The sequence below is a fragment of the Aethalodelphis obliquidens genome, unplaced genomic scaffold, assembly GCF_003676395.1.
Source record: "Aethalodelphis obliquidens isolate GAN/ISIS:26980383/991018 unplaced genomic scaffold, ASM367639v1 scaffold26, whole genome shotgun sequence".
Classification (NCBI taxonomy): domain Eukaryota; kingdom Metazoa; phylum Chordata; class Mammalia; order Artiodactyla; family Delphinidae; genus Aethalodelphis; species Aethalodelphis obliquidens.
Genome location: NW_020837970.1, coordinates 12058303 through 12085790, shown reverse-complemented (window position 1 = coordinate 12085790; position 27488 = coordinate 12058303). Strand labels below are relative to the sequence as shown.

Here is a 27488-nt window from a genome sequence, read left to right as displayed (position 1 = left end):
TTGAGTTTGAACTGAAATTGAGTTTGATTTGCTATGTACAATTACACATGTGGTTCACATGTTTCTATTGGACCACTCTGATCTAAAGGTTTGATGACATTAAGATTGGGATTTTCTGGCAAGAGTATTTCATAGACCTGGTGTGTACTCCGTTTAGGAGGACTAATTGGTTGTCTTATTTTGTGATCTTAGCAGCCATTGACATTCAAGACCTAGACACACTCATTTGGATTTGCAAAATAGTGATAGTTTAATTATGCCCTTCTTTCTTTAATTATCAGCTGGAATATACTAAAAGGAGAAACATCCCCTCATCAACTATTGGTTACCCTGGGTACAATTTGTATAGGAAAGGCAAAAAAATAAATACATGATTTTATTTACTAGTTTTCAAAATAATGAGGTAGTTCCATAGCATCCTCCAAAAGTTACCAGTGAATTTTTTTTTTAAGTATCATTATGAACTCAGATCTAAATGTATTTGTCTTTCAGTCCATTGTTTTTATCTTTTTTTATTGATTGCCTCACCTTTGGCCAGTGGGAGCCTCTTTTAACTCCACTCCTGAGTTCCCACTTAATCCCAGTATTCTGTTCCAAGTTTATCTTGCACATTTCCTATCCCTGACCTATACCTATATTCTCTATGTATTGAACATAAATTAATGAAAATAGAGAATTAAACTCTTTCAAAGACTAACTAGAAATGTGTTGATTCATCATGTCGTATATGCAAGAAATTTGTTTATCTTGACAAATTTCCAGGAGACCCTGGATTTGTGAGAAACTCTAACAAAAGCGTTTATTTTTAAGAAATTAGGTAAATACAGGGAAGATTGGAAAATGAAAGAGATTAGTTGTATGTTAAATACTAAGAGTGTTCAACGGGAGTGCCTGAGTTTATGACGTCAAAGAATTTGCTACAGCCACCCAACTTAATCACTTTAAAACCATTCATGTTCCTATGTCCACGTGACTTTCGTGCAAGGATGTATCAAGAAGCTTAGCTGAGATTATACCATCTGTTGTAGCAATTCACTTCTACAAGTTTTGTCCACAGAGAAGCTATCCTGGGAATTACAAGGTAAGTACAAAGTACGTCTTGTTCCATTCAAATAAGAATAATATATATAGAAGGAATGTGAATGCTGTGAAGTAGTAGCTGTGGTAGAATTTAGGAACTAGAGATTACATTTCCAAGCATTTCTAGCTAAGTTTTTTTTAAAAATTGCTTATAACAAATAAGCTGTTCCCGCATAATTAACTTTTTCCTTTGAGTGCACCCGTCAGTAGATCCCGACTTGCCACACCTGGCTATCCATGAAGAATTTGTTTCCATTTGCTTTGTGGAATAAACTGGGTTTTTCATAGTCTCTGAAGCAAAGATTGAAGTCTTTGAGGCAATTGGTGTTAGAGTGGATAACTATGCAGAGCAGTAGACATTTTCCAACTTCATTAACTCATTCTTGCTGGAATGTGGTTACCAGGATTTGAACAGTGTTCTTGGGAAAGGATTTCTATTTACCATTTTCCAGGCACGATGTTAAATGCTGGAGACATAAAAAGGGGGCAAACAGACAGGATTCCTGCCCTCCTGCAGTTAGTCTAGAGTAGAGAAGCTTAATGATTATACAGATAATTAAAGTCAGTTAAAATTGTGATAAGCACTACAAAGAAAAAGTACTTAGTCACAAATTTATATTTTTCACTGTTCAAATTTTTTTAAGTGCCTGTTGAGGCTCAGATAATTTGCTAATAAGTACAAGGGCTCTAATGGTGAGCAAAATACCAAATACTCCCTAATGCAGGTTTTGAGGGAGATAGATATTAATCCAACAATCATAAAAAATGTGCCAAGTGCTTTGAAGGAGAGCTACGGTTCCATTAGATTGATTAGGCCTCCCACCCTTTTTTTCCCTCAGTGTTCTGTAATGCTTTTAGGTGAAATAATACAAAATATCTGTGTATTATATAGTAAGGGTAAGAATTCATTCAGTTTATGTATGTATATGCTAGGTCACAAAGTCAAATATATTTCATTCTGTGGGACACAGTAGAAAAAAATCTTGAAAACCAATGTACTAGTTGGATTGATTCAAGTTCGGGGGTCAGGGAAAGCTTTTTTGAGGAAATGCTGTTTCAGCAGAGCTCTGAAGAATTAACTAGTGGGAAGAGACAAAGAGGAGCATAGCAAGTATCTGGAGCAGCATCCACAAAGGCCCTCTGGGGGGCCAGGAGACCAAGGCAAGTTGAAGGCCATCATGGCTAGAGTAAGACAGCAAGTGAAGGAGAAGGGGCCAGACGCTGTAAGGCTTTAGAATCCCTTGTCAGGAGTTTACTTTTACTCTGAGAGTAGGTGGGAACCACTGGAGGCTTTTAAACAGTGGAAATGGCTTAGTTTGCTGTTTTGAAATGATCATTTTCATCCCAGTGTGTGGAACAGAATCATAAGGCATGAGAGGATACATGGACATCAGTTGTCTGAGTGAGAGATAATGGGGGCTTGGATTTCCATGGTAGCAGTGGAGGTAGCATGAAATGGCTAGATTCCAGAGATTTAGGACAGAAAACCTGGCAGGGATTTGAGATGGGTGGCAGTGAAGGAGAAGAAAGTATCAGGGGTGAGTCCCAAGCTTGTGTGCCTCTTAGACGTTCCTTGAGACAAGGAATACTGGAGGAGGAGGAGCAGTTTGGGGGAGGGGAAGATCAGAGTTCACTTTGGGTATGTTGAGTCTGAGGCACCCTTGAGACATCTTGGAGGACATGCCTCAAGGGCAGTTGTGTTGTGAGTTTGATCTTAGAAGAGAACTGGAGAATTTAATGTGTGAGTATTAGATTATTGAAGCTATGGGCAAGGATGAAGTCATTTTGGGAGGATAGTGGACACCTTTAGAAAATAATACTAGTGTCATTGTGGGGACTCCATGTAGACCAATTACTACAATCCCCACCTACCCAGCCCCTTGCCCCAGGCTCAGCTGTGGCCATATGGGCACAGACCCATGGACTGCTGATGGAAAGGTCCTGGATTATGCAGTTTGTTGAAGCATGCAGACTGCCTTTCCTAATATGCCCATTGTCCCACCCTCACCCCATCCCTTCAGACCCCTTCAGGGCTTTCTCTGCCTACTGAATGGGATTAGCACTCAGCCTGAAGTTCAGCACCCTCCCCAGCTCCACCCCAATCTATCCCTTCAATCTTACTGCAGACAGCTTCTCAGCACAAAGGATATACTTGAGTCAAGCAGCTTGTCTCCCCCTCACTCTGCCCTGCCTCTGCTCCCTGGCTTAAGCTGTTCTCTCCCTGGAGTTATGCTCTCCACCCAGCCTTTTCCCTGCTCACAGGCTGTTCTCCCACCCTCCAGCGTCCAGATCAAGTCCCATCTTTCCTGAAGTTTCCCCAACCCCCCATAAGAACTAGAATATTCTCCTCCCTCTGAAGAATATCATCACTTAATGATCTGTACCTCTTATTTTGTATTTAGCAGATGCAGATGTGACCGTCATTTTAGAATATGTTCTAACTAGATCACGTCTTGCACTGTAGCCCTTGCTGCTATTAAGAGGTGTTTCCAGAATCCTCAAACTCTTAAATTACTCTAGAAGCAAGTATAATGCTGAGTAGAGAATATCTGTTAGGATGCAGGTGCTGGGGCAGAGGGAAGGAAGCAGGAGGCTGGCCCTGTACTTGCTCATTGGACAGGCAGTTCACACTTGGGACTCAGCACAACTGTGGTCCTTCCCCATAGCTAAGAATTCTAATGATAGCTGAAAATGTGAACAATAAATCTGAGAATGCCAAAACTTCCTAACTTTCATGTATCCCCTACAACTCCCTACACTCAAAGGTCCCCTGTAGGAACAGGTTGATGGGGCAGATAACTTACTGATCGCACTGAAAGCTGTCTGATCCTATAGTATAAAGACTCAATGCCAATATGATGGGAAACTATCTCCCAACATGGGGTGGAGAAGCCTTTTGAGTCTTACATACAGTAAGACACTGACAAAAGAGGGCAGAGAGTAGAAATGAGGGAATTAAAGGATTTGCCCATCTGGCCTCATTTGACATCTCTGCACTCAGATTATCGACTCTACCTCCTCACATGATGCTCTCATGTGGGTGTGGTGATGACCCCAGTGACCCCGATGCTTTGCACCATCCTGGTAGGGATGACATTGTATTGAGCCAGGGAGCCACTCCCTGGTGTGGGCTCCCTGCTAAGCCCTGATTATTTGCAAAATGCCAGACTGTGGTCAGGAGTCTAGATTTAAGTGTATATTATAGGCAGTCACGAAATTGAATTATGTGAATGAGTTTTGCTTTGTTTTTTAAGGCAAGAATATTTAATGTGGTCTAAAATACTTAAAAAAGCAAATCCCTGGCTGTTGTGAATATAATTAAACTAACAGCTACTACACTTGATCTTAGCCAAAAGGCTCAGAAGCTGTGTGTGAATTTTTAATGCTTAGATTTCAGCTTTAGTAGATATTGTTGACTAATAATAATTGACTTTCTCACCAACAGTGCATGAGAGTTCCAGATATTCCACAACCTCATCAACACTTGATATTGTTAGGCTTTTAAAAATTTTAACTCTTCGTGTGTGTATGTGTGTGTGTGTGTGTGTAGTGTTATCTCATTGTTTCATTTTGCAGTTCACTGATGACTAATGAGGTTAAACAACTTACATGTTTATTGGCTATTTGGATATTCTCTTTTGTGAGGTGCCTGTTAAAATCTCTTGCCTATTTTGGGATCTTTTTCTTATTGATTTGTAGACGTTTTTTGCATATACTGGATATGAGTACTTTGTCAGATATGTGTGCTACAAATATCTTTTCCCCCTCTGTGATTTGCTTTTTCACTTAATGGTATGGTGATGAATGGAAGTTCTTAACTTTAATGTAACTCAATTTATCAGTATTTCCTTTATGGTTAGTCTTTTTTGTAACCTTTTATGAAATGTTTGCCTTTTCTAAGGCCATAAATATATTCTCCTATTTTATCTTCATGCTTTTTTTACCTTTCACATTTAGATGTACAGTCTATCTGAAATTGACCTTTGTTTATGATATGAGGTAGAGGTCAAGATTTTTTTTTTCTAGGTGAATATCCAGTTGGTCCAGAACCATTTATTTAAAAGACCTTCATTTTCCTACTGCTTTGCAGGGCCAGTTTTGTCATAAATCAAGGATCCATATATGTGTGGATCTGTTTCTGGACTTTTTTTTTCTGTTCTATTGGTCTCTTTGTAAGCTCTTATGTCAATACCACACTGTATTAATTGCTTTCACTTTAAACTAAGTCTTGACATCTGATAGTATAAATCTTCAACTGTGTTGCTTCTTCTTCATGATTGTCTTGGCTTTTCTTGGCCCTTTGCATTTTATTTAAATTTTAGAATTAGTTTGCCAATTTACACCAAAAAATGTGGTGGAATTTTGATACATGGGATCTATAAATCAATTCAGGGAGAATTGATATATTTACAATATTGAGTCTTACAAGCCATGAACGTGGTATATTCCTCCATTTAATCTAATGTTTTATAGTTTTCTGTGTAGAAGTCTTATAAATCTTGTGTTAGATTGAGTCCTAGGTAATTAATGCTAATATAAATGGTATCAATCTCTAATGAAAAAATTTAAAAAAATTTTATTTTATATTGGAGCATAGTTGATTAACAATGTTGTGTTAGTTTTAGGTGAACAGCGAAGTGATTCAGTTATACATATATATGTATCTATTCTTTTTCAAACTGTTTTCCCATTTAGACTATTACAGAATATTGAGCAGCATTCCCTGTGCTAAACAGTAGGTCCTTGTTGGTTATCTGTTTTAAATATAGCAGTGTGTATATGTCAATCCCAAACTCTAACGAAATTTTTAAAAGATAACATTTATGTGGTTTGTTTTTTTTATGTAGAAATACAATAGATTTTTGTATATTGACCTTGTATCCAAAGACTTGCTAAATTACCTTACTATTCTTTTGGATTTTCTACATATAAATATGTGATCTAGAAATAATGGTGGGTTGGTTTCTTTCCAATCCTTATACTTTCGTTTTATTTTTCCCTCTCTTTTTGCACAGGCTAGTACCTCCAGTGCAGTGTTGAACAGAAGAGATGATGGGGACATCTTTGTCTCATTTCCAATCTTGGGGGTATATTTTAATATTTCACCATTAAGTGGGATGTTTGCTTTAAATGCTTTAGAGATTTTCTTTGTTAGGTTAAGGAAATTCTCTTCTATTCTTAAGTTGCTAAAAATGGTTTATTGTTTCTTAAAATCATGAGTGGATATTGATTTTATCAAGAGCTTTTTCTGCATCTATGGAGATAGCTAATTATACACTTTTTCATTTTTATTCTATTGATATTTATCTTTATTCCCATTGATTAATTTTGGAATGTTAATCCAGTCTCTCATTCCTGAAATAAACTCAGCCTGGCAGTATTGTATTTTTCTATCCATAATTATTTTTGATAAGATTTTTGCATTTATTTTCATGAAATATCAACCTCTAATCTTCTTGTCAGGTTTGGTTTTTTTTTTAACATTAAAAAAAATTAATTAATTAATTATTTTTTGGCTGCATTGGGTCTTCATTGCTGCACACGGGCTTTCTCTAGTTGCGGCGAGCAGGGGCTACTCTTCCCTGTGGCGTGCGGGCTTCTCATTGCGGTGGCTTCTCTTGTTGCGGAGCACGGGCTCTAGGCGGGCAGGCTCAGTAGTTGTGGCTCGCGGGCTCAGTAGTTGTGGTGTGTGGGCTTAGTTGCTCCACAGCATGTGGGATCTTCCTGGACCAGGGCTTGAACCCATGTCCCCTGCATTGGCAAGCAGATTCTTAACCACTGCGCCACCAGGGAAGCCCCCAGGTTTGGTATTAAGGTGATGATGAAATCAAAACAAGTTAGGATGTATTCCTTCTTTTCTGGAAGAGTTTGTGTAGTTTGATATTTCTTTCTTAACCATTTGGGTGCAAACTTGATGAAATGCTTTAGAACTAGTGTTGCAAACCGTGTTTTGGGAAACAGTGGTCTAGAGAGCAAAACTTAAACATGAAATAGTCAGTTGCTGTCGGTTTGAATGCTCTTGTTTTATTCATTTCCTCCCTTAGGCAGCACGGGCCTTTCCCTTCCTGCCTCTGTGGGGCTCGGGGAAGTCACCACATAGGAGAGCAGTGAGCCATTTGAGACCTGAGCCTGGTCCTCAGGAATTCGCTCTCTCCCTGCCAGCAGGAGGCCTGCCCCAGCCCTGCTCAGCCATCTCCACCATCTTCCTCTGACAGAATGAATGCCCTGGATGGTGTCCCCTTCAAGGTGCCCAAGGGCTTTGTGATAGGCACAGAGCCCCTCCCTGGGCCAGAGCTCAGTGTCCCAGACTGCAGGGAGCTTCTGCTGGGTTCTATGGTAAGTATATCTCTCTTTCTGTCTTCTCATCCCTGGGTCTCTGGGTCTGATGCTGAGCCTCATTAGGTCCCTTGTTCCTTGATTTTAACTGGCAGCCAGTCCTGTTCTGGTATATTCTAGGAAGTTCGGAAATAACCCAAGAGGAAAATATATTTCATGAAGAAGGCTAGTGTCCTGGTGTTGGGGGCTATTTAGTGGGTCTTATTTTAAGTTTAAAATAACTGGAAGGTTGCCTATATAGAGTAACTGAGAGTCATAGCAAGGATGCTCCAATTCCTCTGTTCTCTATCAGCCTGCTGCCAATTCTAAAATTCCACCATTAGAATCACTTAGTTGGGCTAAGATACTATCTCCAGAATCCTCCATTAAAATGCAGACAGTTACATGGGACACATCAGAAGGGATTACTATTCCACAGACCCCAAGCACATCTACCCTGGGGGCACCCTTGAGGCACCCCTTGCCCCACAGCTCACACACTGGGATATGCACCCAGTATATATGGTGGTATCACATACCCTCAGGATAAACATGATTATTTAACTTCCAAGTGAGTCAAATTTACTTGAAGATTTAGGAGGAAACCTATTGCATTTATATTATAACACAGATGTATCATGGGGTAGAAGGCAAAATTCACATGAATTTTTAAAAAATGAAAGAAAAGGCTTGCAGAGAACTGTGGAGCTGGTGTTGGGTCTCTTGGGACTGAGTCCTCGGGCTCTTCAGTCCTCAGTCAGCGCTGTGTGGGCAAACTTTGTAGGAAAGTTTGAGGATCTAGTTCAGCTCTCATTCACTTTTGCATATGAGGACCTGAGGCTCAGAGAAGGGAAATGATTTGTCCAAAGATAGTGGCAGTGGCAGGACTAAAACCTGACTCTAGATCATTTCCTGATAGCTAAGAGAAGGATTAGAACATGAGAGCCATCAGACAGATAATGTTCGAGGGCAAAAAAAAGGGTTGTGGGAAGTGAGGTACAGAGAGCATAGTCCAGGAAGGAGAGGCCTGGGGAGGGTCAGGTAGAGAGGCATGAGTGGCCTCTGGGGACAGGAGCAGGAGACTTATCTGCAGACCCTGGAGTTGCACTTAAGCTCCTTAGGACCCAGAACAGAAATAAGCTTTGTAAAGCCCAGAGCACAGTGTCCAGTGGCCCACGCTCTGTGGGGCAGGAGTTCTTGCCCTCCCCAGGCAGCCTGTGCTGTGGGCCCTCTGGCAGTAGAGCCTGTATTGTTGGGAAGAGGAACTTGCTTTAGTAAACTCCAGGGGAGGTAGACTATCACAACTTTTCCCTCTCTGCTGGGCTCAAGGCAAGCTGGGAAGAGGCTATTCTGAAGGTTATTTCTCCTCGAAGCAGAAATGTGTACCCTTCTGCCAAGTCTATGTCTAGTGTCCTAGCCCATGTGCTGGCCCTGGCTCTGCCTCCTGTTCTCAGGGTGGGCATCTGTACTCCCTTGTGCCTGTTTCCCTTCCCGAGCCTCCATTTCTTTTACTGCTGTGGCAAATAATCAAATAGAGACTCCAAGTATGATTTACAGCCTCTCCTGGTCAGTCTTCCAAATGTACTGGGCTGTATTCCCAGTGTTTGGAACTTGAAACACATTTTCCCATAGCAACAATGTTATAGCTAGTAGTTAGATTATCAGATGAACCTGTAGTGGCCTAAGAGAAAAAAAGAAAAAAATAGCTACCATTTATTGAGCACCTGCTATGCACCAGGCCCATGCTAGGTGCTCTTTATACGTTCACTCTTCTCTCTCATTTTTATGACCCGTTTAGCAGGTGGGTGTTCCTTCCCCATGGCACAGGAAACCAAAGTTTCCACCCAGGTGACCAACAGGGTCATGTGGCTTGTAAGTGACACAGCCAGGACTCCAACGTGATCAGACCCCAAAGCCCATGTCCACTCCCTGTACCCTACTGCCTTCCCAAGGAGCCTCAACAAGTCTGTGTTTTGTTGTTTCATCATAGTTTCATCATCCCTTTAATCAGTTAATTTCCCTTTTGTCAATTAAAATTTTTAGAAAGAAAATATATTCATACAGTTTGAAATGAAATACATATATATACATGTATATATATGTATATATAGGTATAGCACAAGGGTCAACAAACATTTTCTGTAAAGAACCAGATAGTAAAAACTGGCAATTACTTAACTCTGCTGTTGTAGGGAGAAAGGGCCATAGACATTACAGAAAGTAGTGGACGGGTATGGCTGTGTTCCAATAACACTTTATTTATAAAGACAAGGTTGGAGGTCGGTTTGGCTCCCAGACAGTTTGCCTACCCTGAAAGAGTGAAAAGCCGTCCACTGACACCTTCCCATCTGTCCTGTCCCCACCTCACTGGTGACCTCTGTTACTCATTTTTTAAAATGTATTCTTCTGGAGATTCTTATGTGTGTATATAAAAGCAAATACAGCTATTTCCTCCTTTTTTACACCAAGGGTAGCATTTTATATACACTGTTTGTCTTGATTTTTTTCACCTAATATATTTTAACACCTTACATATCAATACATAGAAAGCTTCTTCACTTTGTTTTTCACTGTATTGCGTTAAATGCATACATCGTACTTTATTGAATGAATCCCCTCTTGATGGACACTTAGGTTCTTCCCAGTCTTTTGCCATTACAAACAATGCTGCAGGGAAAGGCTATGCAGATGTCCTTTTGAATTGAAGTGTGTTGCCATATTGCTCTCCATAAGGGTTATATTGACTTACATCCAACCAGCGCTCTACAAGGGGCCTATACCTCAGCTCCACTCCCCAACAGAGAGTCATAAGATTTTGGATCTTTGCCCAAGGATAGGCAAATGGTATCTCAGTATAGTTTTATTTTGCCTTTCTCTTATCCTTTGTGAGGTTGAGCAGCTTTTCATGTGTTTAAGAGCCATCTGTATTCCCTTTTCTGTGGACTGTCCATATCTTTTGTCCATTTCCCTGTTGGGCTGTTGGTCTTTTTCTTATCTATTTCTAGGCACTCCTATATTAGTCTGTGTTATCAGAGCTGTTTTCCTTCCAGTTGTCATTTGCCTTTGACCTTGCTTATGGGGTATATTTGCCATGCAGATTTTCACATGTGCGTGTGTGTACTTTCATGGCTTCTCGATTTCAATTCAGAGAAATGTTTTCCCACTTGAGGTTATAAAGGATTTCTCTCCTGTTTTCTCCTAGTACTTTTATGGTTTCATTTCATAAAATTGAATCTTCGATCCTTTTGGAATTCACCCTCGTGTATGATGTGAGGATGGATCCAACTTTATTTCCTTTCAGCTGACTAACACCATATTTGACTAACACCATCTTCTTCCCATTGCTTGAGATGCCACCTTATTATTTACTAAGTCCCATAGATATTAATTTCTATTTCTGGACTTTCTGTTCTGTACCTTTAGTCTATCTGTGCCAGTGCCTTAGCTTTAATTATTGAGGTTTTATAATATATATTAACAGCTGGTAGGGCCAGTCCCCCTTATTTCTCTTTTTGTCCCCAGAGTTTTTCTGGCTATTCTTATTGGTTTGTTTTTCATATTGAAATTTAGAATCATCTTGCTTAGCTTCCACAAATCACAAGTGCTGGTATTTTTTTTTCACATCTTTATTGGACTATAAATGCTTTACAATGTTGTGTTAGTTTCTGCTATACAACAAAGTGAATCAGCTATATGTATACATATATCCCCATATCCCCTCCCTCTTGAGTCTCCCTCCCACCCTCCCTATCCCACCCCTCTAGGTCGTCACAAAGCATCAAGTTGATCTCCTTGTGCTATGCAGCAGCTTCCCACTAGTCATCCATTTTACATTTGGCAGTGTATATATGTCCATGCTACTCTCTCACTTCATCCCAGCTTCCCCTTCTCCCCCTGTGCCCTCAAGTCCATTCTATACATCTGCGTCTTTATTCCTGTCCTGCCACTAGGTTCATCAGTACCGCTTTTTAAAATTCCATATATAGGCGTTAGTATACGGTATTTGTTTTTCTCTTTCTGACTTACTTCACTCTGTATGACAGATTCTAGGTCCATCCACCTCACTACAAATAACTCAATTTCGTTCCTTTTTATGGCAGAGTAATATTCCAGTGCATATATGTGCCACATCTTCTTTATCCATTCATCTGTAGATGGACATTTAGGTTGCTTCAGTGTCCTGGCTATTGTAAATAGTGCTGCAATGAACATCGTGGTACATGACTGTTTTTGAATTATGGTTTTCTCAGGGTATATGCCCAGTAGTGGGATTGCTGGGTCATATGGTAGTTATATTTTTAGTTTTCTTAAGGAACCGCCATACTGTTCTCCATAGTGGCTGTATCAGTTTACATTCCCACCAACAGTGCAGGAGGGTTCCCTTTTCTCCACACCTCTCCAGCATTTATTGTTTGTAGATTTTTTGATGATGGCCATTCTGCCTGGTGTGAGGTTGTGGTTTTGATTTGCATTTCTCTAATGATTAGTGATGTTGGCATCTTTTCATGTATTTGTTGGCCATCTGTATGTCTTTGGAGAAATGCCTATTTAGGTCTTCCACCCATTTTTGGATTGGCTTGTTTGTTTTTTCAATATTGAGCTGCATGAGCTATTTGTATATTTTAGAGATTAATCCTTTGTCAGTTGCTTCATTTGCAAATATTTTCTCCCATCCTGAGTGTTGTCTTTTCATCTTGTTTATGGTTTCCTTTGCTGTGCAACAGCTTTTAAGTTTCATTAGGTCCCATTTGTTTATTTTTGTTTTTATTTCCATGTCTCTAGGAGGTGGGTCAAAAAGGATCTTGCTGTGATTTATGTCATAGAATGTTCTGCCTATGTTTTCCTCTAAGAATTTGATAGTGTCTGGCCTTACATTTAGGTCTTTAATCCATTTTGAGTTTATATTTGTGTATGGTGTTAGGGAGTGTTCTAATTTCATTCTTTTACATGTAGCTGTCCAGTTTTCCCAGCACCACTTATTGAAGAGGCTGTCTTTTCTCCATTGTATATTCTTGCCTCCTTTATCAAAGATAAGGTGACCATATGTGCATGGGTTATCTCTGAGCTTTCTATCCTGTTCCATTGATCTATATTTCTGTTTTTGTGCCAGTACCATACTGTCTTGATTACTATAGCTTTGTAGTATAGTGTGAAGTCAATGGAGCTGATTCTTCCAGCTCCATTTTTCTTTCTTAAGATTGCTTTGGCTATTCGGGGTCTTTTGTGTTTCCATACTAACTGTAAAATTTCTTGTTCTGTGAAAAATGCCATTGGTAATTTGACAGGGATTGCATTGAACCTGTAGATTGCTTTGGGTAGTATAGTCATCTTCACAATACTGCTTCTTCCAATCCAGGAGTATGGTATGTCTCTCCATTTGTTTATGTTACCTTTGATTTCTTTTATCAGTGTTTTATAGTTTTCTGAGTACAGGTCTTTTGCCTCCTTAGGTAGGTTTATTCCTAGGTATTTTATTCTTTTTGTTGCAATGGTAAATGGGAGTGTTTCCTTAATTTCTCTTTCATTGTTAGTGTATAGGAATGCCAGAGATTTCTGTGCATTAATTTTGTATCCTGCGACCTTACCAAATTCATTGATTAGTTCTAGTAGTTTTTTGGTGGCATCTTTAGGATTTTCTATGTATAGTATCATGTCATCGGCAAACACTGACGGTTTTACTTCTTCTTTTCAATTTTAATTCCTTTTATTTCTTTTTCTTCTCTGATTGCCGTGGCTAGGACTTCCAATACTATGTTGAATAATAGTGGCGAGAGTGGACATCCTTGTCTTGTTTCTGATCTTAGAGGAAATACTTTCAGTTTTTCACCATTGAGAATGATGTTTGGTGTGGGTTTGTCGTACATGGCCTTTATTATGTTGAGGTAGGTTCCCTCTATGCCCACTTTCTGGAGAGTTTTTATCATAAATGGGTGTTGAATTTTGGCAAAAGCTTTTTCTGCATCTATTGAGATGATCATATGGTTTTTATTCTTCAATTTGTTAATATGGTGTATCACATTGATTGATTTGCATATATTGAAGAATCCTTGCATCCCTGGGATAAATCCCACTTGATCATGGTGTATGATCCTTTTAATGTGTTGTTGGATTCTGTTTGCTAGTATTTTGTTGAGGATTTTTGCATCTATGTTCATCAGTGATATTGGTCTATAATTTTCTTCTTTTGTGATATCTTTGTCTGGTTTTGGTATCAGGGTGATGGTGGCTTCGTAGAATGAGTTTGAGAGTGTTCCTCCCTCCACAATTTTTTGGAAGAGTTTGAGGATAGGTGTTAACTTTTCTCTAAACTTTTCTCTAAATGTTTGATAGAATTCGCCTGTGGAGCCATCTAGTCCTGGACTTTTGTTTGTTGGAAGATTTTTAATTATAGTTTCAATTTGATTACCTGTGATTGGTCTGTTTATATTTTCTAATTCTTCCTGGTTCAATCTTGGAAGGTTGTACTTTTCCAAGGGTTTGTCCATTTCTTCCAGGTTGTCCATTTTATTGGCATAGAGTTGCTTGTAGTAGTCTCTTAGGATCTTTTGTATTTCTGTGTTTCAGTTGTAATCTCTCCTTTTTCATTTCTAATTTTATTGATTTGAGTCTTCTCCCTCTTCTTCTTGATGAGTCTGGCTAAAGGTTTATCAATTTTGTTTATCTTCTCAAAGAACCAGCTTTTAGTTTTATTGATCTTAGCTATTGTTTTCTTCGTTTCTATTTCATTTATCTCTGCTCTGATCTTTATGATTTCCTTCCTTCTACTAACTTTGGGTTTTCTTTGTTCTTCTTTTTCTAGTTGCTTTAGGTGTAAGGTTAGAATATTTATTGGAGATTCTTGTTTCTTGAGGTGAGCTTGAATTGCTGGGAGCTTCCCTCTTAGAACTGCGTTTGCTGCATCGCATAGGTCTTGGATCATCACGTTTTCATTGTCATTTGTTTCTAGGTATATTTTTATTTCCTCTTTGATTTCTTTCGTGATCTCTTGGTTATTTAGCAGCACACTGTTTAGCCTGCATGTATTTGTGTTTTTTACTGTTTTTTTTCCTGTAATTGATTTCTAATCTCATAGTGTTGTTGTCAGAAAAGATGCTTGATACAATTTCAATTTTCTTAAATTTTCCAAGGCTTGATTTGTGACCCAAGATGTCATCTAGTCTGGAGAATGTTCTGTGTGCACTTGAGAAGAAAGTGTATTCTTCCACTTTTGGGTGGAATGTCCTCAAAATATCAATTAAGTCTATCTGATCTACTGTGTCATTTAAAGCTTGTGTTTCCTTATTTATTTTCTGTCTGGATGATCTGTCTATTGTAAGTGAGGTGTTAAAAGTCCCCCGCTATTATTGTGTTACTGTCAATTTCTCCTTTTATGGCTGTTAGCGTTTGCCTTATGTACGGAGGTGCTCCTGTGTTGGATGCATAAATATTTATAATTGTTATGTTTTCTCCTTGGATTGGTTCCTTGATCATTATGTAGTGTCTTCCTTATCTCTTGTAACAGTCTTTATTTTTTAAAAACTTTTATTTATTTTTATAAATTTTTAAAATTTATTTTATTTATTTGTTTTTGGCTACATTGGGTCTTCGTTGGTGCGCATGGGCTTTCTCTAACTACAGTGAGTGGGGGCTACTCTTCATTATGGTGGCTTCTCTTGTTGTGGAGCACGGTCTCTAGGTGTGCAGGCTTCAGTAGTTGTGGCATGAGGGCTCAGTAGTTGTGACTCACAGGCTCTAAAGTGCAGGCTCAATCATTGTGGTGCACGGGCTTAGTTGCTCCACAGCATGTGGGATCTTCCCGGACCAGGGTTCAACCCCATGTCCCCTGCCTTGGCAGGTGGATTCTTAACCACTGCGCCACCAGGGAAGCCCCCAACAGTCTTTATTTTAAAGTCTATTTTATCTGATATGAGTATTGCTATTCCAGCTTTCTTGTGATTTCTATTTGCATGGAATATTTTTTTTCTTTTTTAAAAATAAATGTATTTATTTATTTATTTTTGGCTGCATTGGGTCTTCATTGCTGTGCATGTTCTTTCTCTAGTTGTGGCGAGCGGGGGCTACTGTTCATTGCGGTGCGCAGGCTTCTCATTGTGGTGGCTTCTCTTGTTGCGGAGCATGGGCTCTAGGCGTTCAGGCTTCAGTAGTTGTGGCACGCAGGCTCAGTAGTTGTGGCTTACGGGCTCTAGAGCGCAGGCTCCATAGCTGTGGTGCACAGGCTTAGTTGCTCCGCGGCATGTGAGATCTTCCTGGAGCAGGGCTTGAACCCATGTCTCCTGCACTGGAAGGCGGAACCTTAACCAGTACGCCACCAGGGAAGTCCCCAACAGTCTTTATTTTAAAGTCTATTTTATCTGATATGATAATTGGTATTCCAGCTTTCTTTTGATTTCCATTTGCATGGAATATCTTTTTCCATCCCCTCACTTTCAGTCTGTACGTGTCCCTAGGTCTGAAGTGGGTTTCTTGTAGACAGCATATATAAGGGTCTTGTTTTTGTATCCATTCAGCCAGTCTGTGTCTTTTGGTTGGAGCATTTAATCCATTTACATTCAATGTGATTATCGATATATATGTTCCTATTACCATTTTCTTAATTGATTTGGGTTTGTTTTTGTGGGTCTTTTTCTTCTCTTGTATTTGCCACTTAGAGAAGTTCCTTTAGCATTTGTTGTAAAGCTAGTTTGGTGGTGCTGAATTCTCATAGCTTTTGCTTGTGATTTCTCTGTCAAATCTGAATGAGAGGGCTTCCCTGGTGGTGCAGTGCATAAGAACCTGCCTGCCAATGCAGGGGACACGGGTTCAATCCCTGGTCCAGGAAGATCCCACATGCTGCGGAGCAACTAAGCCCATGCGCCACAACTATTGAGCCTGTGCTCTAAAGCCCACGACGTGCCACAACTACTGAAGCCCACATGCGTAGAGCCCATGCTCCGCAACAAGAGAAGCCACTGCAATGAGAAGCCTGTGCACCACAATGAAGAGTAGCCCCTGCTCGCTGCAACTAGAGAAAGCCTGTGTGCAGCAATGAGGACACAACACAGCCAAAAATAAAAAAATAAAATAATTAAAAAAAAAGACTCATTAGCCACCTTTCTTTAAAAAAAAAAAAAATCTGAATGAGATCCTTGCTGGGTAGAGTAATTTTGGTTGTAGGTTTTCCCCTTTCATCACTTTAAATATGTCCTGCCCCTCCCTTCTGGCTTGCAGAGTTTCTGCTGAAAGATCAGCTGTTAACCTTATGGGGATTCCCTTGTATGTTATTTGTTGCTTTTAATATTTTTTCTTTGTACTTAATTTTTGATAGTTTGATTAATATGTGTCTCTGAGTGTTTCTCCTTGGATTTATCCTGTATGGGACTCTCTGTACTTCCTGGACTTGACTGACTCTTTCCTTTCCCATGTTAGGGAAGTCTTCAGCTATAATCTCCTCAAATATTTTCTCAGACCCTTTCTTTTTCTCTTCTTCTGGGACCTCTATAATTTGAATATTAGTGCATTTAATGTTGTCCCAGAGGTCTCTGAGGCTGTCCTCAATTCTTTTCATTCTTATTTCTTTATTCTGCTCCACAACAGTTATTTCCACCATTCTATCTTCCAGCTCACTTATCCATTCTTCTGCCTCAGCTATTCTGCTATCGATTCCTTCTAGAGTATTTTTAATTTCAGTTATTGTGTTGTTCATCACTGTTTGTTTGCTCTTTAGTTCTTCTAGATCCTTGTTAAACATTCCTTGTATTTTCTCCATTCCGTTTCCGAGATTTTGGATCATCTTTACTATCATTACTCTGAATTATTTTTCAGGTAGGTTGTGAATTTCATCTTCATTTATTTGCTCTTGTAGGTTTTTACCTTGCTCCTTCGTCATAACATATTTTTTTGTCGTTTCTTTCTTTCTTTTTTTTTTTTTTTTTTGGTGGATGGGGCTGTATTTCTGTCTTACTGGTTGTTCAGCCTGGGTCTTTGTATCCTTTTATTCCTTAAGTCCTGTTGACTGTCTCATTATCTCTCAGTCTCTTTCTCTCCATGACTGCCTCATCAGTTCTGAAGTTGTCTTTTTCACTCCTCTGTCCTTCACAACCCACTTATTTTGCTCCAATCTCTTTCTCTGTCCATTTATTCTGCACACAATTACAAATATGCCCTTGGGGCCAGAACTGCCTTGGGCCCTGAGAATAGAGAGAGAAATAAGGTACACTCAGGGAACCACACTTAGAACAGCTAAGTTATGTTCCTCTCTCCAACATAGGGTCATTCAGGGGTGGGAGGGGGCAGTGCCTGTCTGCCTTTCTGCCTCCCATTTTCCCCACACACACCACTTCCCCCAGCCTTAACTGGCCATCATTGAGCACTGAAATTGCCTTTTGAGAATATTTATATTTTTTAATGGAGTTTTATATTTCCAGTTCTAAATTTTAATGGTAGGTACCGGGAATATTTTATTTTTGCCTCATTTACAAACTCTCAATTTAGGTTATTTATGTGGGCTCCAGATTTATTTTTTAGTTGGCTTGATCTGTAGTGGAGGAAGCACTACAGTCAGATGGACAGAGGAATCCCAGCTCAACCACTCACCACTAATCTGACCACCAGCAAATCAAATTTTCTGAGCCTCATTTTGGTAATCTGGAAATAGGAATAACATTAGGACCTAGTAAGTAGAGTTCAACAAAAATTAGCAATTTTTACATTTCCTGGGCCCCAAAGTAACCTTGGATGGCAGCGAATGGGATGGGGGCAAGTACCACTCCACAGAGAGGTTGGCAGGCCTGGGCCGGCCTCCAAAGCCAACTGCTCAGTGACAAATGATTCTGGGCTCAAGTGAAAGCTTCTTTGCTAAGAACAAGTTTTGTTGGAGAATTTTTTTAAGCCCCTGTTGTTCAATTATATACTGAATGGCAAAGGGACTTAGATATTTGTTTTCACTGTTTCAGTCTATTAACCTATTCCTCACTTTGTCTTTCCTGCACAGTTTGCCGTTAAATTGTTATTGATATCCATCCACCCCAGTGCTAGCTAAAACTAAGGGTGAGGGTGGGCTGCGATGAATGCCTGGGGCTTAGAATCAGAAACTGTCCAGGCCTGGTGAGTCTATGCCTGAATAGGTTCCCCAGAGGCCAGAAGGTAGGGGTGCGCCCCCGGCCCTGGTTTGCCTGACGGAGCCTCATTCGGCCTTCTTTCCGCAGTATGACTTCAGCCTGGAGAGGAGGGCACTCTTCTGGGTGGAGGCTGTAGTCCGGGGACCCTGCCAGGTCCAGTGCGATGCCCCGGGGGCAGCTTCAGCCCCTCCCGCCTGGCTCTTGCTGGTCAGCCCTGAGCAAGGGCTGGAGCCCATACCTGCCGCAGCGGAAGGTCCTGAGGCTAGACCGCAGGAGCATCCTGAGGAGGAAGAGGTGGAGGAGAAGGACCAGGAAGAGGAAGAAGCCTTCTCTGCCATGGAGGAAGAGCCGGATCCCTGCAGACCCCAGCCCAGCTCCTCGGCGAGCCCCAGCCTGAGCCAACACCGGTGCTCGCTGGAAGTGCTGCGCGGCGTGAGGTCGGAGCTGGCCGGGGCGCGGCGGCGGCTCTCTGAGTGCAGGCTGGCCGCCCGCCCCCGCAGTCTCCTGCACCGCATCCGCCACCGAGCTCTGAGCCTCTGCCCTGGCACCACGTCACCCCTGGGCCCGGCACTCCCGCTCCCCAGCGCCCCAGTGCCACTCCCGGGCCCCGAGTCATCGCTCCCCAGCACCCCTGCGCTGCCCCCGCGGCCCTCCACGGCTGGCGACGTGCCCCCGCTGCGGAGCCACAGGCCCGTGGTTGCGGTAAGGAAACTGCCCCCTTGGCCAAGGCCACATCTCAGCAGTGAGGCCCCCGCAGTCTGGGTCTCCGGCCTGGTTCGAAGCCTCGGTCCCCTCCTCTCCGTGCGCCTCCTCCCTACCTGCTCTCACCTGACCCTATACCATGCAGTCCTTCCTGTGGCCCTTTGCCTAGAATATTCCCTGCTCATAGGTCCCTAATCCCTGTTTCTCACTGTGCCTTCTTTGCTTCTATTAGGGTGCATGTCACAATAATTGTAATTACCCAATATCTGTCTGTCTCTTCCAATGGAATATGATTCTTCTAGGGCAGCGACTGGATCGCATTTATGTTTGTTTCCACAGCACCCAGCAGCACACTTGGCCCATAGGGGGTGCTCAGTGAATGTCTGTTGAATCAGTGAATGTGGCTCAGATCTAGGGCTTCCCACCCAGCAAGGCTTGCTGTAGGATGAGTGAGGGGAAGGCTCAATCAAGGAATATTCACTGTACAGTTTCTTCCTTCAAGAGACTGGGTTGGAAGAGACCAGGTCAAACGCACAGGACAAGGAGAGTTGGACAAGGAAGTGTGAGACAAGGCAGCACACTGTACAGTGGGAGGAATCAGGTATTGAGAGAGAGGTGAGGGTTGCTGCAGGATGGGAAGGCTTCAGGACAGAGGATGTGTACCAAGAAGAACTGGGAGCAGATATGAACATATGGTGAAGCCAATGAAGCTTAAGCCTCAGGCCCCTCACTAGCTCCTTCCAAGGCCTTGTACATAGTTTTATATCCGTAACTGTGTCTTTTTTCTTTAAGTGGTCCAGACTGTGTAAGTATCAAACTCCACAAAACCTGGATCTGGAACAGATGGGTTAGGTCAGCATTAGTAGCAGGAGGTGGCAGTTAGGCACAGCTTTCTTCCCCCCAGCAGTTCCACAGTCAGGCCAGGAGATGCAACAGAATAAGGCCAAGGTGAAATTAAATCCAAAAGACAGATTCAAGGTCTGGCATTTCCCACTCACTGCTGTGTGAGCTTAGGCAAGTCACTGAACTGCTCTGAGCCATCTCTTCTCTACCTGTAAAGTGGGCAGCAACCCCTCACACAGTTATTTAGAGCGAACAGAGAAGAGACTGTGTAAACTGCACAGGCCACGCCCACATCACGGACTAGCTGCCGATGCCAGGATGGCTCTTCCCTGGTCCCAATTAAATTTAACTCTAGTAACAATCCTACAGCGGGGTTGGGGGGAGGATGGGGCAGATGTTCTGAAGGGGAGGAAACTGAGGCAGAGAGCAGGTAAGAATCTTTTTCAAGGTCACAAGAGTAGACTCAAATCCTAAGATTTGCATGTTTTTCACCTGGGGTAAAGAGCGGATCCTAGGATGAGGTCATGGCAGGGAAACCCCTGAGAAGATGAGGATGGGTGGGGAATTCACATGTCACATGCACTCTGCTCCTGAAGTCAGGGCAGCAGCTAGGCTTTTCTTAGGGAGGAGGGGACAGGGCGGTATGTTCGGGGTTAGCAGATGGATGCTTCTTCATGGGGGACGGGTTAGGGGTGATGCCAGCCAAACCAATTGAAATGCCTTCAAGCCACCCTCCTTAGTCCAGGGTCTGTGTGGGTTTCCCCAACACCACAGCTGTACCCAGTTCCTACCCTACTCCATGCCCAGCCAAGCCCCAGCCAGCCAAACTCAAGAAGGAAGATCTGGCTGGGAAGATCACCCCTGCTTCCCCCTTACTAAGGTTTGGGGTAAAGAACCCTGGATTTGATTCTGAGTAGGGTTCAGGTCCCAAAAGTGTGTTGCTTACCAGGTCATTAAGTTGTCTGAACCTTGACTTCAATATCTGTAAAGTAGAATGAGCCTATCATATTTCTCTTTCAGGGTTGTTTTAAGCAGTAAGTATTATCATCTACTGGCAGTTTCTGTATGCCAGGCCCTTTGCTAATCAGTTTTCTCACCTTGTCTTATTTAAGCCTTGTAATAACCCTGTGAGGGATCTGGTATAATTGCATCCACTTTACACATGAGTAAACTGAGTAAACAGTGGAGAGCTGGGATTTGAATCCAGGTCTGCAGGACTCCAAGCTCCTCACAATATTAGCCCCTACACTCTGTAGAGAGGGTGGTACATAAAGGCAGCTTTAAAAATGTCCTGCCTAGCCAGCTGTCACCTCCATGGTAACTGACACATCCACTTGTCTGTGTTTCAGTCCCTCAGCCCGCATACCTGCCTGCCACCTCCTGGGCAGGTGCCCCAGCCTCTCGCCACCCACAGATTGCACCCTGATTCTGCTGATTTGCTGTCCGCCCTGAGCCAGGAGGAGCAAGACCTCATCGGGCCAGTGGTCGCCCTGGGGTATCCCTTGCACAGGGCTATCATGGCTCTACAGAAGACTGGGCGGCAGAGCCTGAGCCAGGTGAGTGGAGGACCCAGAACTGGGGGGCTGAGGAGCTGGAGCCCAGTGAGTGGCCACGCTCTTTTTATCTTCAACTTGAAGATACTTTATGTTTTTCTCTAGAGGCAGAATTTCAGCTTGGAATCAATTTTTGGGGGTTGTGAGCAAGTTTCTAGACCCTAATGCTACCACCTCCATAGGAGTTTATCAGGAATCCCCATACCTACTTGGGGAGTCTCAATATTCTACTCCTGTCCCAGTCTCTGCCCCAGATACAGAAGACTGGAGCTTTGGGCAGCCACGAATCTCTCCAGAGCTGCCCAATAACACTTTCTGCAGCAGGAGAGATGTTTTATTCCTGTGTTGTCCAATACAGTAGCCACTAGCTATGTGTGGTTACTTGAAATGTGGCTAGTGTGACTGAGAATTTTAATTGATTGTAATTAATTAAAATTTAAAGGTAAATAGCCACATGTGGCTACTGGCTACCATATTGGATAGCACAGCTCTTACCACTTCCCTCAACAGTTTATCCGTACCCATATCCATCTCTCTCTCTTTCCATCTACCCATCCATCAATCTAGTCATCAGTATTTGCTGGGCACTTCTTGGGTGTTTAGATGCAGCTAGGAGCTATGGGGAAAACCAGTATTGTAGGTTAGGTTCCCCAGGAAGCAGACTCCAATGGAGTTTGGCATACAGGATATTTATTAAGGAGACCCTTGGGAACAGCTTCTGGGTAAGGGAAATGACAGAAGCAAGGATGGGTAGAGGGAGAGGTTGAGCTTTGTAGACACAGTGAAGGCCAACTCCACAGCTTGGAAGCATATATGGCCCTTCAGAGTTGTCCTAATTGGGGATGAGATGGTCAGGCCTTCATACTTCTGCTTCAGTCAGTCACCATTGTGGGAAGAGGGTGATTTGAGAGAAGTGATTCTCTGTAGCTAAGGCAGTTCCTGAAGGGACAGATAGTTTCTGTGTGAGAACCTTCCAGGGCAGCACCTTAGGCTGATCTGAGATTTAAGAAGTTGCCTCCACCTTCAGCTGCCGCTGAAAAGCCAGGACCTTGGCCAAGAAGCTGTCCAGGAGGGCTGTGAGGGGCCAAGTCCATGGTAGGGACTCTGACATGCCTCTTCAGTCCCTCCAGACCCTGTGACAAGGCTGGGGTCTCGGGCCATCACTGTGGGAGTCTGAAGATTAGCTGGAGGCAGCACAGGGCACTGGCCTCCCTGTGGGTGGGCTGGGAGAATCTCACTGCATCAGGAACGTTGTGTTTCCAGACATAGACTGACCACCTGCCTGGTGAGTCTTCTCCCAGTGAGCAGTCAGGGGCCAGGCACTAAGGGGTGGGCCTGAAGGGCCATTGGATGACTTCATCTATCCTCCCCCACCAAGTTAGTATTCCTCTCTGTTCTGTGAAGCTCCACCATTAACTGAGCATCTCCTTTAGGTTCACAGCCCTTCTCCCTTTGAAAGACAAATACCACAGTAAATCGTTTTGAAAAGAGATGAACCACGGATGCTCCAGGAGGGGGGGCATCAGGTGATAGAGACAGGGCACTTGGAAGAAAGAAGGAGAGAGGAAGAGATACAAAAGATAAGCTTTGTCCATCACTCCTTCCCTCCTTCCACAAGGATCGATGTGTCTACTGACTGCCTGCAGGACAGGTGTGGGTGGCATGTGTGAGGGTCCATAGGCTGGGCCGAGACTTGCCATGGGGCTCTAGGCACATCAGGTCCCCTCTTTGAGCCTCACTTTCCCCATTCACAGAATGGAGGGGAATATGTGTTTATAATCAATAACTGCTGGAGGTCCCATCCTGGAGTCTGATGGTGACATCCTCACCTACTGTGGGGGCTGAGATAGGCCTGGTAACTGACCAAGATAGAGAATCCTTACAAATGCAGATTCTCAGGACCTACTCTGCAGAGTCCCAATCAGTGGATCTGGAGTGGGCCCAGGGCCCTATCATTTTAGAAGATCTGCAGATGGTTCTGATATGCATGGTTCTGATATGCAGCCTGGCTTGGGTCTACTAGTGTGGACTGAGTCAGAGATTCTCAACCTTGGCTGCACACAGGAATCACCTGGAGAGCTGTAAAAGTCCCAGTGCCCAGGCTGCCCCCCTGACCAGTCATATCAGGGCCTCTGGAGGTGAGCATCAGCAGTTTATGGGTAGTGATACTGAGGCACCAGTAGTTTTAAGGCTCCCAGGTAGCTACAGTCAGCACCAAGGCTGAGAACCTTTGCTGTCGATGAACCAAGAGGTGAAGGGAGCATCCCCCATCTGCCCTGCCCTTGTTTTCACCTTCGGAAACCCTGTCTACTTTCAAGCCAGCTCAAAGCCCCTCCTCTAGCAGCTAGCCTCCCGATGGACAAGGCACTGGCCAAGAGGTCAGGTGATCTGAGCCCTAGTCCTGGGACCTGGGGCAAGCTGCCCGCCCTGCCTAGACTTCAGTTTTCCCAACTGTGCAAGGAGAGCTTGGTTGGGTGGTTTTCAAAATGTGCCCAGAGCAGGGTCCCTGAGGTGGGGGCACTGGACTCTGGGCTCCCTCCACCTCCTGCCCACAGTTCTCCCAGAGCAGCTTCAACCTTACCCTGTTACTGTTGAAGCCCCCTGGTGCTTGGACAGTTCAGAAGCTAAAACAGTTTGAAAACCATGAGTCTATTACGATCTGTGTTTTCTGCCCAGTTCTGAAGGTCTGCAGAAACCTGACCTGTTTCTCCTCCACTTATACCCATAATTCTAAATCCTGCTTTGATCTGCCCGGCACTCATGTTTTCCTGTATCTGGTTTATCGCCCCCACTGAGCTGTAAGCTCCCGGAAGGTAGTTCTTAATTCATTTTATAAACACAGCATACATTTATTGAGCTCCTTCTGCCTGCCTGCCATGCTGGGTTCTAGGAACACAGTGGTGAACAAGACTGGCACAAGTCTTCCCTCATGGAACAAAAAGTTAGCGGATGAGAAAGACAGTAGAGCAATTACAAAGCTGTATGTGAGGGGAAGCATGGGGTGCTGTGGGAGCACCTGGTGGAGATGGGGGGTGGGGAGAGGCTCCCCAGGGAAGAGGAGTGAGGCTGGCCTTGGCCTTGGAACTGGATGTGCAGGAGTCTGGGGGTGCTGAGGGAGCAGCTGGGCTGCTGACAGAGGTAAGCTGGCCACTGAAGCTGGGTTGGGAGGCAGCACTTTATCCTGAGGGCAGAAGTAGCCCCTGATGACTAAGCAGAGAGTGGCTGGAAGAGATGTTCTGCCCTGTGGGTCCTCCACTGTCCCCTCCCCTTTCCAGCGCTGGTGCAGGACTGTTGCAGAGAGTGGGGCCCACGGGGTCCTGGATGGCAAAGATGTTATGTGTCTGGCGGTGGGTGGGGTGCACAGCTGTGGGTGGGAGAGGAGGTTGTTTTCTCACAGGTGGGTGCGCACCAGGGAGGGTAAGCATCCTGGGTGGGTGGTGGGTAGATACCCGTGTTTGAGCCCTGGCCTATTCCCCACTTAGGTTCTGGGAACACCTTAGCCCATCCTGACAGCCCTCTTCCTGGTTTCCAGCCCCCAGCTTGGGACAGTTGGTGAGGCTTTGCTGTCCACCTGTCCCCAGGGGAGGCCTCTGACCCTCTTCTGTTGGCTCATGGGTCTCTGGGGCCACGTTGTGTGTGGCAGGTTGCCCAGTCAGCCTGGCCCTGAGCTCAGCCTTAACGAGGCCCTTGGGTGCCTCCTCCACCCCATCTGCTGCCCCTGCCACCCCTCTTAACCTCCTTCCCTCTGTGCCCCTTTCCTGCCCAGTTTCTCAGCTACCTTAGCGCCTGTGACCGGCTATTGCGACAGGGCTACGAGGAAGGCCTGGTGGATGAGGCCATGGAGATGTTCCAGTTCTCCGAGAGCCAGGTCAGCAGGGCTTCCAGCCTGGGCCCCCGGGGAGGGGAGGTGTGGGGTGCACACATGAGCCTGGTGTGCTGGGGAGGACCAGTGCCAGAGCCGGCCTGGGGGCCACAGGAGACAGCCTGCTTGCTCAGCCCTGGGGAGAAGGAGACAGCCCAGGAAGATGGGACACAGGGAAGGCAAGAGGACCCAAGGGGAAGGGGAAGGGGAGAGGACCCAAGGGGAAGGGAAAGGGGTAAGGGAAGGGGAAGGGGTAATGGAAGGGGAAGGAGTACGGGAAGGGGAAGGGATAGGGGAGGGGAGGGGGAAGGGGAAGGGGAAGGGGTGGGGAGGAAGCAGGAGAGAGGGCTTTAGTGTTATTTAACTGAATCAACACAACAAACATTGACTTTCACTCCTTGTCAGACACCCAGACAGGAGCCAGATAGGTAGCAGAAAGGTGCTTGAACTCTGTGCTCAGGGAGTGTGCCGCCTACCTGGAAACCCAGAATGCATGTGGCTGTGGTCCCAGTAGGAGGACATTCTAAGGGCCTGATGAATGTGACCTGTCCACAACTGGCAGTTGGCTCAGGCCAGCAGTCTTCACAGAGGCTGAGGGAGGGATGCAGGGGTAAGAGAGATGCTGAGGAGAGGAGTGGGGAGGGGCAGGGAAGTTTCAAGCACTGGGGCCGGAGGAGGAAGGCAGGGAGAGGCTGTACTGTGTGAGACCTTGGCAGGGTTTGGGGCCTGGACAGAGACCCTGCGCTGTGCATCCTCTGGGCACCAGTATGCAGCCTTCCTCTTCCTGCCCCAGCGCAGCACCCGAGCACAGGGAGTCAGGAGTGAGCCAGAGTGGGGAAGGAAAGCCGCACAGAGAGAGCTGGCAGCCTGGCTGGGCTCCCCTTCCTTGGCACAGGAAGGGAGGTTTGAGCCCATGTCACTGAGGTACAGGAAAACCACAGGTGCTGCCCAGGATCAGGCTCACCTGGCCTGTGGGGGTCACAGCTTTCTGGGGGTATGTACAGTGGCCACCTGGGAGGGGGCTCCCCAGGGCAGAGGCCCAGCCTCACAGAGTCCCCCACGCCCTCTCTGCCTCCTGTTCCTCAGGCAGGGGAGTTCCTGCGCCTCTCAGAGCAGTTCAGAGACATGGGCTTCCAGCAGGACCGGATCAAGGAGGTGCTGCTGGTCCACGGCAACCGCCGTGAGCAAGCCCTGGAGGAGCTGGTAGCCTGCGCCCAGTGACCCTGGACGCACCTCGCGGTGCCCACGCATCCCTGGCAGTCCCTCCTGACTGTATTATGAAGACCACATAAGAATAACAAATTGATGCATACTCGTAAAAATGCAAATGGTGCCAAGGGTGGGAATAAATACTGTAAAGGAGGCAAAACTTTAGCCATCTTAGGATTTCAACTGGGGCTCTTTAACAAAAAGATTAACAAGAGAAAAATAAAAGTTTATTAATGCATGCGGCACACATCACGCCTGAGAAACTTAAATGAAAAGTATCTCAAAGTAGCAGTTTAGAACTCTGGCTTATATAGCATCTTCAACAAAGAACAATAAATTTGTAGAGAAATGATAGGACAAAGGAAAACAGTTTTAGGCTTCCAAGGATGGCAAACTGTGGGAAGGTAAATATATGGGAGGGAGCTAATGGAGTAAGGTTGGTTTGTAGGCTCCCCTGGTACATTTCTGGGCTGACAAGAATCTGTCTCCAGAAAAGGAGAATTTATATCCTGCCTTTAAGCAGAAAAGAGGGGAAGGGTAGAGAGCTTTTCCTGCATTTGCTGCTTCTTAATTGCCTTCAGCTCAAAATAATTATGTCAAAGAGGCATATTTTGGGGTGACAGTCTGGTTTCCTTCAATACCAAAAGAATCAGCTAAAAGAGTTGAAAGTGGTTCCTTGCGGGGAGGGGCAGATGGAGTTGCATAGGCGAGGAACTGTCTTCATATATGCTGTGTAAAATGACCTATATTTGATTCTTTAAACTATGGGCATTAGTAACTTTGAGTTTAAGAAAATTAAAACAAATAAATGATGTGCAGTTCTTTGGA

At 44.2% G+C, this 27488-nt stretch overlaps 1 protein-coding gene and 1 pseudogene across 2 annotated transcripts; one reads left to right on the top strand and one right to left on the bottom strand.

Moving 5' to 3' along the window:
- The first annotated feature begins 901 nt into the window (after positions 1-901).
- Positions 902-27488, top strand: UBAP1L (ubiquitin associated protein 1 like). 2 transcript variants are annotated; one of them, XR_003436400.1, is made up of 7 exons: positions 902-1081; positions 6096-6167; positions 7125-7416; positions 18579-19193; positions 21386-21592; positions 23023-25457; positions 26538-26559. XR_003436400.1 is itself a non-coding variant. In XM_027123327.1 (7 exons), the coding sequence occupies exons 3-7, from the start codon at positions 7297-7299 to the stop codon at positions 26670-26672; spliced, it is 1179 nt and encodes a 392-aa protein (XP_026979128.1). In that variant the 5' UTR covers positions 902-1081; positions 6096-6167; positions 7125-7296; the 3' UTR covers positions 26673-27488. The 2 variants fall into 2 exon arrangements, 1 of the variants encoding a protein (XP_026979128.1); XM_027123327.1 differs by having other exon boundaries at positions 25356-25457; positions 26538-27488.
- On the bottom strand, positions 4348-4449 carry LOC113629364 (uncharacterized; annotated as a pseudogene).